The sequence below is a fragment of the Centroberyx affinis genome, unplaced genomic scaffold, assembly GCF_046629955.1.
Source record: "Centroberyx affinis isolate AG114_WGS23_722 - 3 ecotype Tasmania unplaced genomic scaffold, CSIRO-AGI_Caff_v1 ptg000291l_1, whole genome shotgun sequence".
Classification (NCBI taxonomy): Eukaryota; Metazoa; Chordata; class Actinopteri; order Beryciformes; family Berycidae; genus Centroberyx; species Centroberyx affinis.
This window is the reverse complement of record NW_027278970.1, coordinates 163,833-178,443: the sequence shown is the minus strand read 5'-3', so window position 1 is coordinate 178,443 and position 14,611 is coordinate 163,833. Positions and strand designations below refer to the sequence as shown.

The 14,611-nt window shown below is 43.4% G+C and overlaps 1 protein-coding gene across 1 annotated transcript in view; it reads right to left on the bottom strand.

The window, feature by feature from the left end:
- Positions 1–189: 189 nt before the first annotated feature.
- Positions 190–14,611, bottom strand: part of LOC139640758 (collagen alpha-1(XXIV) chain) — a 137,648-nt gene continuing 123,226 nt past the window's right edge. Inside the window, exons 56-70 of the mRNA XM_071514940.1 lie at positions 14,269–14,322; positions 13,260–13,367; positions 9,742–9,849; positions 9,531–9,638; positions 7,543–7,596; positions 7,151–7,213; positions 6,683–6,736; positions 6,128–6,163; positions 5,260–5,295; positions 4,851–4,877; positions 4,079–4,144; positions 3,620–3,788; positions 3,097–3,206; positions 2,495–2,731; positions 190–1,658 (exon numbers count right to left, since the gene is read on the bottom strand). Coding sequence (XP_071371041.1) covers positions 1,512–1,658; positions 2,495–2,731; positions 3,097–3,206; positions 3,620–3,788; positions 4,079–4,144; positions 4,851–4,877; positions 5,260–5,295; positions 6,128–6,163; positions 6,683–6,736; positions 7,151–7,213; positions 7,543–7,596; positions 9,531–9,638; positions 9,742–9,849; positions 13,260–13,367; positions 14,269–14,322 — 1,377 coding nt within the window. The 3' untranslated portion in view covers positions 190–1,511. The remainder of the gene's footprint in view (positions 1,659–2,494; positions 2,732–3,096; positions 3,207–3,619; positions 3,789–4,078; positions 4,145–4,850; positions 4,878–5,259; positions 5,296–6,127; positions 6,164–6,682; positions 6,737–7,150; positions 7,214–7,542; positions 7,597–9,530; positions 9,639–9,741; positions 9,850–13,259; positions 13,368–14,268; positions 14,323–14,611) is intronic.

Genomic DNA, 14,611 nt, shown 5'->3' with positions numbered 1-14,611 from the left:
GTTACAAAAATTCAAACCATTCTAATCTAAAACAGATTTGCCAGTGGGAGACAGATAGTCATACAGCAAACCTCTATTACAGTTGACTCTCCAATGTTATTTCATTCAAACCTATTGTATGAATTTATGATACTGACCATTCCTTTAATCAAAGACAAGCACCAAACCATATGGGGATAAAATGTTCCATTTATTTAATGTCAACATATTTATTATTTACACATTTGCATCCAACTTTATCCTCCAGAGAATTTATATAATTACACTTTGTTCAAGGTAATATAACTTAAGAATATGATGACTGTTTTTAAAGGATTCTGACTCTGGCCTATGGTAGCTGCCAGTCCACTTAACAAGCACTGAATGAGCTGAAAAAAAAGGTATGATAAACATACAGTCACAAGTGTGTACACACAAATACACTTTTTAAACATAAATACTTATTTAGACTGAGTTGTAGTTGACCAAATATTTCTCTGAGAGTATAACTTACTGCGGTACAGTAATGTGAACAAAAACAAAAAGGATATAAATAATCAAACATACAGTATGCTGTCAATATATACACAGGAAATGTAAAAACTCACTGATGACTCATTCTTTGTTGCAGCACCAATGATAGGTTACCCCTGAAGAACCTACCAAATAGCAGGAAAAAGCTACGAAAAAATATGTAGTGTATCAAAACAAATGGTTCATAAATTAGAAATGACCAAATCAAAATAAGTACTCATACAATAGAACAAATCTTGATGTAACCGGTACATACAACTCGAAGGAAAAAACAAAAGACTAATTTGACACAAGCATCTATTCTAGGAAGCGAATGAGCGGGTAGAGGTAGAGCACCATCTGTCAGGACGAACGTGTCCGACTGGGCAGGACAAGACAGAATGATCATGAAAACAATGTAACGTATAGCCTTTGATCGGAAATGCAATGTTCAAATCAGTCACACATTATCCACATGCTATTGCACTCTTATAAACCTTTAGTTAGACAGTGCTCCTATTCAGAGGCCTGGCGCTCTCCTTCGGGCTAGGCCCCTGCTTAGGATGGCTAGGGTGTATTGGAGGGTGGTGGGTTGGGGTGTATGACAGGGAGGTACAGTATGAGTTTGGGGTTTGGACAGGTCGCTGCGTAGTTAGGCCCAACCCTGAGATCAGGGAGTAACGTGGGTCCAGGATGCAGCCAACCCAAGCACCTTTTGACAGACGAACAAAAAATACTTTACACATTTATCCGATAAATATTGGTATACACTGTTCTCCTTTGGCCTTCTTGGCCTGGATGTCCCACAGAGACCGAGTTCCTCCACCAAGGTCCGCCGTCGACCGGACACGGGCTTTTCGTCGCGCTCGCAAAGACCCGATAACAGTCTCTCCCGACAGGAGCGGAGACCCATCCCAGCTTGGTGTTCGAGCCTCTCTTTGGTAGGCAGCCGTTTTGCGCGGCAGCCTCGCGTTTTAGTAGTTTATGTTAAGTGTGGTACGGCGAGGGCGATGTCGGCCTCAGAGGAAGCAGACCGGTCCAACTTCTATATGTCGCTGACTATGGGGCTGTGATGCGGAGGGTTCCTGCATGTCTACAATAGGTAGCTGACGACTATCCTGAGTATGGAAGAGGAAACGTGACTGGTGCCAGCTGCCATCTTGGATCTGAAAAGGGGGACGGAAGAAGAAACAGGAATAAAATATTATTCAAGTGATTCAAATCTCTTTCAAAATCTACAACAAAATGGCCAACAATGTATTTGTCCATGTGGATGACATTCTATTGAAATATATTTTGGGTTGCAAAAATATATTTAGGATATACTTGCAGATGTATGCTGTCAACAGAATGTATTTCCAGTGTCCCAAATCTCTTTCGAATAAATGTCATCTAACTGAACAAATATATTTTTGCAAACATACAAATAAACATATTCTGAAGTAGGCCTACATGTGAAATGTATTTCTTTGCAGTATGAGATGTGACTATTTGCATTTCTGTTGTGCCTGCGGTGAAGCTAAATACAGCATTTTCAACCCGTTAATCTAATAAGATGCAACCTATTTTACTCAGTTTCAGGGCTGCAGTCAAGACCACCTTAGTCAAGTCAGAGTCAAGTCCAAGATCAGGTCGAAAGGTGCTGGAGACCAAGTCAAGACCAGGACGAGAGCAAACTGAGTCTTATTCAAGACCACGACCAAACTAAGCAATAAACAGTGTCCATGTCTTTCCAAGTGTGAACATAATGCTTATAAATTATGCTTAACAAAGTTTCTTAAGGATGAACACAAGATGTACAGTAGATATATCTGCAAATCTGCTCACATCAACTCATCAATGCATGGGAACTGACAAATTAATGCATAGGAGTTTCAGAGCCATTACATACGCAGGTTTCTATAGATAAAATCTCAAAATGTTTCGCCCTGTCCAATTCTATTCACTGTGGGCCCAAAAGGAAAAGGATCTGCTGTATCAGTTCTCTCACTCTGCTCATCACCTTGCACTCGTCTTGTAGCACGTATGGTTCAAGTAGTGTGTCTTCCTCAAACATCTGTCCGTTCCAGCCGCGGAACCGCAGCCGGGTGTTCTCCTCGGTGACGGGGCCGGGGGCGCTGAAGCTGTCTGCGGTGCCGTAGGGCGGATCGCTCAGGCAGTGGACCGTGATGCTGTGGCTGGCCTCGGTGCTCAGCAAATGGAGGAACTTCATCTGGACTTTCCCCACACCAAACACCATCTGTAAGGGGAAGAGCCAGGGTTGAGTAATGTAATTATAACAATGATAGGGTGAAGGCTTGCATTCCCAAACAGTGACACTTGCAGATGTGCCAGTACCAGCATTCATGCAGTCATCGTTGTAGCAATCGATGACTGCATGAATACTGGTACAGTTATTGGTTATCTTAATAGTGAATATTTCTTCAGGGTGCAATTATCTAATTATTTGAAATCCTGATTGAAGGTAAGGTAAAGACTGTATCTCACCGTATCTATTTATTAACACCTCAATAAAGTCAAGTTTCAAATGTTCCTTCTTTCTGTCCAGTATGATGTTGAGGTTTGATATCTGAATGCTATTTGTCCACTTCAATTCTTTGGTACCTTATTAGAGGCCAGTGGATGTAAACAGGTCTGCCCCCCTGCAGTGAAGTTGCAGAAGACCTCCATGGCGTCTGAAGTACAGCCCAGGTTTGGATCGATCCAGAACCGACCTGAATTCAGAGAGGAGAAAGAGAGAAAGACAGAGACAGAGACAAAACAATTAATAATAGCACTGATCTAAAAGCAGAGTTTACAAAAGTGCTTTGCAAAAGGCATATAAACAAGAATAGTAAAATATATGAAATGGGGATAAAAATTGAGAAACACATTGAAAAGTGGTCTAGCTGTCTGGCTAACTAGCTAAAAAAAAGTGTGTTTTAAGAAGTGATTTAAAAGATGATACAACTTGTGCCCAGTGAAAATAAAAGGCTCTCTTGATGGTGTTGAACCTGCACCCAGTACAGTCTGACAAAAAGAAACCAAACTAAAGAGTCTAGACTAGTATAATGAAATACAGTAGACCACAGTTTTTCAACAACCCTGAAATCACATCCCCTCAGTGTGTGGTATCTCAAGTTCTCACCATCAGCGAGCTTATGATGACAGTCCAGCAGGTCTTTACAGACGCGGGCCGGGTTCTCCCGCGTGCCCAGAGGCTTTTTGATGCTCTCTATCACACTGCTCAGGTAACGCAGGGTCTTGAGGATCTCCGAATTCTGGTCCGGCACGGTCATCTCGGTGTTCTGGAAACTCTGGTTAGGAACGGGTCAGCAACGGAAGAAAGAATGAATGAGAACGAGAGACGTTTGAGCGGCTTAACTGGAGTCATGACACTAACAACCAGCTCAAAACCCAATTGGGCAAGAACTAGTCTAGTTTTTTTCTATTTCCATTAAGATCCTAAACAGATAACATTCATCCATCATCTATCTATACCCTTCTTGCAATCCATCCATCCATCATACATCTTCAAAACCACCATCCATCCATCCATCCATCCATCCATCCATCCCACTGACAGAGAGTGTATGAAGTGCTTTACCTCTGTCCTAAGGGCATCGTTGGATTCAAATAGAGCGTGGGCTTCTGAGTCAGCATATATCTGCCTCTGTGGAATCAACATCAGCAAAATTCAGTTTAATGAAAAACAAAAGAGATCCGGTGCACAATTCACTATTACACTAAAAGCTTTTCATCCACGGGCTTGTTCACTGGTAAGAGAAAAATGCCTACAGTTTATAGTGAAAACTCAAGTCACTCAAGTCAAAATACAGCTTAATACCAGAGGGAAGCAGTAAAATAAGTCCTGCGTCAATAAACTGTCACATTCCTGACCTTGGCAGGGGGGAACACTAACACATTCCACTCAGCATAAACACTACGATTATCACGTAATGTGCATAAACAGAAAAGCCATCTGATACAGGGTTTTTTTTTTATCCTTCGTTTCTAAGAAGTGTTCAAACAGAAAAGAGGTCACTCAGATAGTGGGAAGCTACAGTAAACTGCCCTTTACCCAGAAGGTAATAGAGATATGAGGCTGGTTTGTACTACAGTGCCAGAAAAAAGCTAGCCAGAGCTTTCCGGTTGCCTCAAAAATATATATATTTATCAGTGACAGTTCAATAGATCCACTGGGAAGTGCTCTAACTATTCCCTCTAACTCTATGCTCCAGACCTCAAACAGCCAACGCTCTGCATTTCATGTGGAACCCACAACAGGACCTCTGCCCCCATAGCTGATCCTCTCCTTCCTCTACTGTTTTTGCTCCCCAGGGGATCCAATCAATACATGAGTGACACAAAATACTTACTGTGGGACCAGGAGCACCAGGCGGTCCCTGAGGGGGGGGGGGGAGAGAAAGAAAGAAACAAACAACATGAGGGTTACAGTGAGGAATGAGCTCATCGGGGTTGGGGTCAGTTCACTTTCAAGTCAATCAATTCTGTGTCTGTGGGCTCTGTAGTAGGTATATAGGGAGATATATGAGCGTGCAACCAGAGACCTGCTCTGTCTGGGGTGCTGGCCATTTAACTTTAATCTTGAATACACAGCCATGGACCAGCCTGGACTGATTGAATTGAGCGTGAACTGACCCAATTTTGACCTAATATTGACAAAATCTCTGGTTCCCATGACACAACAAAGCCTTTTACATGTGTAGTATGTCATTAGAGTGTGGCACTGAGGGAAAGTGTTGAAATAGAGGGGCAAATACTTACTCTAGGACCTGGATTCCCCTGTGGCCCTTGAGGCCCCTGAGATTTAAAAGCAAACACAAAAATCAAAGTGTTAACATGGCAGAAGAGATCATATACTTCTTTTTTAAAATAAAAGATCTGCTGTTTAAATCCACTAAATAGAAATGTGACGCTCTATCATATTGTCCATGTCCAGAGTGGCTATCTACTGCCCCCTCTGGCTGACCAGAGAGAACACAGTGGAGTCCAATAGCAGCTGGTCCGTATTAGGCTCTGAAGGGGTGGGCTGTGTGTGTGTATGTGAGAACACAAGCATATTTTGTATCTTCCTCTTGAATCCGAGAAAAAGGCTAGAATGAAGGAGCCGTTTGACTGTGTGTGTACATAGTATGTATTTGTGTGTGTGTGGTATGCATATGGTAGTGTAAGTTGCCATGGGATTTAGGCAGATCTGAGAAACTTACAACAGTTTACACTGCAGAGCGGGACCGGGGATATAAGAAGTGTATGGTGACTGCACTGTGGCTTACCATGCTAACATTATGACAAGGCATTTCCTCAACAGCATTTACAGTAAGGCCCCACGCGGAGCTCCGGGACACACTGTGCAGCAGCTACTTTCAACATGACTCAGCCATAGTCATCTAAACAGAACCACCAGTGAACCCCAGCTAGCTTTCATATTCTGTAAACAGAGCGTTCGTCATCTACAGTAGGTCTTTTAACACCTAGGATGCTTTGCGGTAGTGCAGTGATAGCTGGCCCAGCAATGCTTTCTCTATAAGGAATTAGGGAGTCTGACACTGCAGTAGACTATACTCATCTTGAGAGACTAGTCGGTTTTAGCTGACTTGTATGAAGTGAATAAAACGATTAATTCAGATCTTACCATTTCGCCATTGCTTCCTTTTGGACCCCTTAGCCCCTGTGGGAAAAAAACACTTTAAATATAGCAGTGAACCTCATTCTCCTCATACAGGTAACCCTGAACCCTGAATAAGTAATACACTTGTAGGGTGGTTAGTGTCCAAGTCTCTGAAAATTGCTCCCTTCACTGAAAAGCATTTCCAGTTTCATAAAATCCCTTGACTGATATGTGCTTTCTGATATTTGCAATATCATTGCTATTAAACTGTGTCACCTTTCATATGTGGGGCTAGTAGAGATACATCAACGCTAGGAATAGCCTTGTTTGCATGGGTTAAAGTTTGATATACTCTAAGGTCACTGACTGAGGAGTACCAAGTTTTCTCTACCAACTCCTGCTTTAACAGTAGAAGCTTCATCAGTTCATCTGGCAACAAACCAGCAAGTTAACTTAATAAAAGACATCCACAAGACAGAGGTGAGTCTCATTCAGCCAGGGCAATAAGATAATGATACACACACAAAACATGAGCACCCACACACACACACACACACACACACACACACAGAAACCTACGGGTTTTCCCATCGGGCCCATCATTCCTTCAGGGCCTACAGGTCCAGTGAATCCCTGAAACAAACAGAGCGAGGGCATGAATAAACCGCTCTGTTGGAACTTACAAACCACAGCAGTGAGAGTTGAAAGAATACACACATGGGAATATGGATCCCACAGACCCCATTCACTGCAGGCTGTGGTGTGACAGTAGTTGAAGAGGTGTGTGTGTTGCTGAGAGGGTGGTTACAGTATATCCCACAAGACTTCAAGGTGTCGAGGGTAATTACGCTGAAAGGTGGGTATACACTACATTCCCAAAAAATTAAGTGGATGTGATGCTGATGCTTTTTATGTGTTTTTGGTTATACAACCAGGCAGAAGTGAATTGTAACCATTTTCCTGTGTCCTTTTCATATCAATTCCACTGTTAGGGTTTGATTCCCAGCACAGCAGTGTACCTGCTGTCTCTATTTCTATCATACTTACCAGAATACCCATAGGGCCTTTGGGACCAGGGACACCTTTCAATCCAAAATCGCCATTCGGCCCCTGTTTCAAACAAAAAGAGGTTCTGTCAGTTGCAGGTGTGTCATGACACAGGGACAATGTATTCTGGGAGCGTGATAGACGTTTGTCCTTCTGGGAGATCAGTGAAGTATCTGATCTCTTCCCATCCTCTGTCATGTTTTATCATCTCTACTCCTCTTCCTCCTCCTCTCATCTCACCCCCACATTCTTCATGTGTCTTATCTCATCTTATCTAATCTCATCTCTCTCCCATTTCATCTTTCCTCATTTCATTTCAGCTCATCTTGTAATGTCATTTTATCCCTAGTTTTCCTCTCCTCTCCTGTTTTCTTAGCTACACGACCTCTCACCTTTGGTCCTGGAAAGCCGTGTAAACCAATCATCCCCAAGTCTCCAGATTCCCCCTGCAAGCAAAGAAGACAGTCACATCATAGAAACAGGAGAGTCAGACCTTCCACACATCAGCATCTTCACATTTAATAGAAGGGCCTGTGTATATGTGTGTGTGTGTGTGTGTGATGTATGAAACCATTCATGCCGTTTTTGAGTCCCGTTTTATCCCAGCGCCCAAGACACACCAGGTCTCTGGTTGCCCTCTCATATATTTTCATGTCCAATGCGAAAGAACTGGCAGGAGCAGAAAACCGGGGCACACAAGGTGGCTTCATGTCTGTGTCTACAAGAACGCTAACGCACACTCACACACCCGCCCACACAGACGCAGAGATAGGGGCTGGGTGTCTGTGCCCCCTCTGTGTCTGAGCTCTGTCTGTGGTCCAGGGTGGCAGACACTGTGTTTGCACAGCCAGTCATCCACATCCTCTAGCCGGCTCTGCTTTCTGGCCGGCGGCTTTTGGCCCAGAAACTCCATTCCCTGAAAAGCGTAAAGGGATCTGACCCGGGGGCCAGACTCCGCTCTCTGTTTCACCAGCATCAATGGAGATGACCAGGGGAAGGGGAGTTGGAGGGGTGGGTGGGTGGGTGGGTGGGGGGGGGGGGGTTTACTTTGAGGAGTTATATAAGTAAAGTGGAGCACCTCGTTTTCATGTCCCTGGAGTACGAGGATCTTACATAACTTTGGCCTCGCCGGGCAGAATGTTTCCATTCCTCGTCTCGCCCGGATAATTTGTTACTCTACTCGGGGTGGAAAAGTATCAGACACGCACATTTTTAACCCCACCGCAGCTTGGCTACCTAAGCCCCCGCAGCTATATTTAGAGAGGGGTATCAAGGAATGTATATAAGCTTATAAGCCCCTCTTTTGTAGAGAAAAGAAACATTCCTTCGGGTGGTATTAACCTAAAGCAAGAGCAGTATCCGACACTGTTGTGATTTCAACAACTCGTTAAATTGTTCAGTGATACTATCTCTGAGAAAGACAAAACATTTGATGGACCATTTATTCTGTATCTGTGTACCAAACAATGATAAATCAACATTCACTGAGAAGACCTAGCCCAAAAAACAGAATTGACATCAATATTCATGTCAAAGAGCAAAACTTTTACTTACTTCTAACTTTAATCTTTCACTTCTGATGAAAATTTGTGTTGCAAGGCCCTAGCTCATATGTTATTCCAATGCCCTTACACCATTCAGTTAATATTTCCATTAAATTGACATAGAATGGAAATTCGTCTTTGGCACTGGCATAAAAGACAACCCATCATACACAACAATACACAATAATTATACATTAAGATAGGGTAGAATCTCAAAGTGACTGAGTGGCAAGTGGCAGTAATAAATGTGATGAGTCCGTTCTAACCATCACAACAATGCATAATACACAGCAGTACTTAACAATAAACAAATAAATGTACATTAAAATAAGTGCAGCCTTAAAAAAAGGAAGGGGCTTAGGGAAGAGGATTAAAATTTGTGAATAGGAACAACTCTTTCAAAACATGGAAACCAATGTAGCATATCTGTGATCTGTGATGTCATCAAGAGACACTTCCTGGAGTTGCTCAATTGGCAGTAAATGGGAGGCTGACTCATAAAGTATTTTGTGGTCTTATTCCCGGACGAGCCTGAGCTTGACCTGATAGTACTGCTGACAGTTCCAACCCCTAAACACATGCCCAAATCCTTGAAAAATCACACTGGTTACTGTTACAGTATCCACAGCATCGTTCTCCCATTAGTTGTCAATGGCGCAGCTCCACAAAGTGTCACATTCAAGTCTTAGTTCTCTTGTTTCTGCCTTTGAAAGACACTTCCTCGTGTTCACAAATCCAGGCAGAACTATCCAAGGTTACAAAAATTACTTTATGTGAATCCTGTTTTGAGGTGGATTTTTGCTTTAAATCGCAGATGCTATACTGTGCATACTCACTGGTTGTCCTTTGGGTCCCAGGTCTCCCTTCCTGCCCTGGTCACCTGTTGCCCCCTCCATGCCTTTGATTCCCATGGCTCCTCTCTCCCCTGCCAGGCCAGGCTCCCCCTGGACCGAGACAGGCCATTGGTCAGGGGGTTAATGGTTAAGAATCTCAGGATATACGCAATCATTGAGAGTCACTTCTGATTTTACTGCTGTCCTGGGTTACCTTCTGACCGGGCGGTCCTCTCTCTCCGGGTGGTCCAGGAAGTCCAAGCTCTCCCCTGGGTCCTGGACGTCCAGCAGGTCCCTCCTGTCCCAGCAAGCCTCTCTGACCCTGAACAAACACACACCAGGGATGGAGGGTTGGAATTTCCATTTTGAACAATTCTAAATGTCAAATCAAGAGCAATTCATATATTCCACCCTGATTATTTCATAATATGCAGGATATAAATTATACAAATTAGTTAAGGCTAATGGATGTGAGTAGTTCAAGGGTCTTTTTCATGAAAAATATGTAGAAAATATAATTATTTTGAATAAAAATCACCTTCTGAATGGAATTCATTAAAAGAGTAGTGACCTCATATCTGACATACCAAGCTCAAACTACTATCAAACTTTCAAAGAAAAGAAAAATGCATATATTAATGCTTTTCTGAAAGTACTTTTTAAGTACTTTTTGTTATTGGTGGTTGTTTGCCTTATGATAATCACTGACTGGAGGTAACAGTTTACCCACCATTTAATTCATAACTATATTACTGGATACAATCCATTGTATTTGCAGAGATGTAAAAAAAACTTCAGCTGGCAAAACAGTGGTATAGATCATGATAGAAAATGAATCCATACATTTTAAAGCCTTTCAGCGTATAATTCAACATACACTTCAAACCACTTTAACGTCTACATTTAAACATACACCTAAACCTGTCAGACAGTTAGAGCTGTGAACCGCAGTACTGAAGCCTGCTGGCCTCTCCTGCTTATAATATTTCTTGACAATGTGCTGCTAAAGTGCGGCCATAAACTCCACTGCCTGTCACTGAGTTGCTCTCTCACACCGCAGACCACAAGCGCTTCCTGCTCCATCAGCGCTGCGGAGTGGCAGGAGGCAGGGAGCGATATTACAATAACAGATCGAGCGGGTCGCCGCCGCCGCTCGCACGTACGGCTTCTGTTCCTAGATCGCCGAGAGGGGGGGAACGGATAAGTCATGAAAAAATAATCCCCCTGATCGTCAGGAAGCGGTTTGGAATTACACCGCTGTACGTTTGTTGGTTGAACCCCCCCCCAACCCACGGGCGCTGGGGAGCTGTTGCGTAAGGAAAGGCCGCCGTGTCTGTCAGCTTAATAAGATCACTCGAGAGATTTAATTAAGACTGACCTGGTGTCCCAACCTTCACACACAGGCTCACACACACACACGCCCGCACGCACATACACACATCAGTAAAGTTCACTGTGACAGAAGCTATCATTCGAGAAGCCATGGAAGACAACTGGACTAAATTATAGCATCAATGCAACTTCAGAAGTGAGACAGAATGAAGGACAGTCTCTGATTTACATTTTATAATCTATTTTTGCCATCATGTCCATTATGATAGCCTTAATGATCCTCCAGGTCTGGTAGACAAATACTAAGTCTAGAAGCTTCTGGTTCTCCGCTGAGGTGGGAAACCAACTTTTTCATCCGCTGGCCACAGCAGTTGGCAGATTCAAAATGTTAAGCCACTGTAACTACATCACCTGCCAAATGTTTGGAATTATGCAACAGAACCTCAAAGGCTGGTTGTTTTCACGCCAAGCTGGCTTACAGATTAGACAAATTTGCAAGCAGTGTTTGGCTGCTGCCTAGAGTCAATTTATCAGCTCGGTCTTCGCTGAGCCACAATCCATCTTCTCCTGATCTCACTGGATGGCCATGCTTCCTCTTTTGGATGGCTGACTCACAAACAGCAGCCTCCAACAAAAACACCTGCTGTGGGGCTTGAACTTGAACCAGCGGCCATGTGCTTGAGACTCTGTCACAATACTGTCAGTTCCATTTCAGCTCATGACCTCTACTGCATTTCCTCCCCACTCTTTCTATCATCTTTCCTGCTGCTCCCCACTATCACACTGTCCAATAAAGCACAAATGCTCCAAAAAAAAACAAAAAACAATCTGCTGCTTTCACTGTGCTTATACATCCAACTGGCTATGTGAACAGAAATGGATATGGGACAGGGACTGAGGAAGACAATGAGGAAGGGGATAATTGACAATCATTATGGGAATGATGATGACTTCCCAAGGACAAAGAGGAATGACGATACCTCTGCTGGGACTCCTCCGAAGGAAGCCATACTGTGTTTCCCACCATGGAAGTATGTAGTGTGAAATCAGCCGGTTGTCTGCCAGGCTCTCCTGCTGCGAGAGCCTTGTGCTCTCTGCAGTAAAAGAGCGTCCCGGCTACTCTGGGCTACTGGATCAGACTGGCCTAAAACTGGTGGCGCAAGAAAACCTGCTGTCTCATTGTCAAATTGACAGCCATGCCTTTTTGAAATTATACAAGGGACATTGAATGAGTTTCGCGGGGGCCAAAGTTTCTAGAACTCGCTCAGCCCGGGGCCGTATCAAATTTTAATCCGTGTAAAAACATATCAGCCCTCAAAATTAGAGTTACTAGGTTTTCATTCACACAACGTCAGCATTATGTAACTGGCAGCCAGACAGAAGGGACTTGGCCTCCCCGGCTCTGCGTCTGGCTAAGGAGGGCAGGGACATCCATGCATGAAATCCCGATCAACTGCGGCTGCACACTTGGTATAAAGAGTCCCACTGAGCTGAGACCAGTAAAAGCCAATCAAGTCAAACAAGGCATTTAATGACCAGTCATTTTCAGCCTCATGTCTGAGGCTTAAAAGTACAGCTGGTAAGAGCTGAGGGAAAGGACCGGGCATTCAGAAGCTGCTGGTTAAATGACATACTGTACATGTGCCGTCAAATGAAAATCACTGGACAAGAGAATACAGGAGAATGTGGCACAGGTTATGTTGGCAGACTGGGTAGACTCTGGTTTCTATGGTGTGTTTCACTTCTCATATCTGGACTACTGGAGGATCCTTGTCTTTGGCTGATGGTGCTGAAGTCCAATTACTGTAATAATATTCACACAGCTTTATTCAGTGTGGACTTTATTCAGTCCATCCATCCATCAGTGCATTGGAGATTAAACCTCATGTATGGTTGTTGAGTGAATGGGGGGGATAAAGGCAGAGGGATTTAAGAATGTGAAGAGAAGGTCCTTAAAAGGTAAAGATGATGTATCATTGGATCCTTAAATCCTTCCAATACAGACCACATGTCTGCGATCAAGATTCAGCACACAGTAAAGGACATGTCCTCTTTAAAGTTCAGTTATGCAAGTAAATCCTCTGACTCCGCCTGTGACCTACATTTATGGTGCTGAGCGAGAATGTTTTCAGGGGTACCATATAATTGGGGTCCTGTGTGTGTGTGTGTGTGTGTGTGTGTGTGTGTTTAAGTTTAGGGAAGTTTAGGGGATAATTTGAGTGAGGACAACAACAAAAGATATGCATCTCCCTGGCAAATTGACTATAAATTAAAATGTAAGAGAATTTGAATTAATTGCACTTTGATGACCCTATGATTATTAAGCTAATGGCTGGTCCCATATACCCACATATATCCTCAACTCATTGCTGTGAAAATGATGGTGACGATGTTGAGTACCTGTCGTCCTCGTTTTCCTGGGAAACCTTGTAAGCCGGGCAGTCCCGGGGCACCGTCCTGTCCCGGGTATCCCTCCATTCCTGTGGGTCCTGGAAAACCAGTTGGCCCCTGGGAAATTTAAGCAACAACCACAGTGTCACTCTTGCCTTTGTGGTGAGAAAAATGACCAGATTCATACCCAAGTCTCTCATACTCCAAGCCAAATATCAGTCAGTCTAGGGGAGATTTATGGCCTTAACCATGATTCAGGTAGCACTATTCTTTTATGATCATACCAGCTTTCTACGCCCTCAGTCTTCCTCTCAAATTCCCACTCCAGATACTATACATCTGCAAAAAAGTGATGCATTCCTGACCAGACCCTGGCCAAATAATGTTTGCCAATACTTTTAGTTTTACCCATTAAATTACCAGATGGGTGCGGTTTGCCAAGTAGGGCAATGCATTATCCTGATGCACTAAACCCCATCCATCTGGTATTCCAAGCAGGTTAAAACAAAACACTGAGAATTAAGCCCAAGTGCTATTTGAGGCAGGTCTGACACTGACAGACAGGCTTCTTGCACTCGCTATTTGTTGTAAAAATGCAGGTTGAGAGTTGAAAGTGAGATTTTCTTTAAGCTTGTCAAAAATGTTGAGTGCTTTATTCAGTGTTTCTTTAAAGTGTCATATTCACTTTTGAGGCTTTTTACATGTCTTGTGGGGAAGCGCACATGAGCTAGTTCAAACATATGAAACCATATCCAAATCTATGTTTGCCCGCTCTGCTGGTTTGCTCTTGAAACTCCTATCACTTGACATGTTCTTAAAGTGGTGATCTGTGAGATCTTCATTTTTTTGGATTTTGGTGACATCTTTGGTACATTGTGCAAATACAACACATTGATGATGGCGACAGCACTCAGCTGCGCCCCACACTGAGCTGCATGTCACACACCTAATCACAGTAAAAAGTGCCATCTACTGTATTGCAGCACTAGTTTCTCTCCGTGCTGTGTGTGATACTCACTTCAACGCCAGGTGCTCCACTCAGCCCCCTCGCTCCTTTCTGTCCCATTGAGCCCTGGTTAAACACACGCATGCGGGGAATAAAACATACACAGGTATAATTCACAAAAACACACAAGGTTACATACCTCAGCCCCCCCCCCCCCCAATGTGCAGAGGAAATATTGGAAAGACCATGCCTAATACGAGTCTTATGAAAAACCCCATTTCTAGGCTCTTTTTACAATTTACACAGTACAGACACTGCCAAAGAAACACATACACACGTATAATGTATATTTAACACCTCGAAATGTTGTTGGGTTAAAACACAATAAGGTGTTATGGATATATATTGCATGACA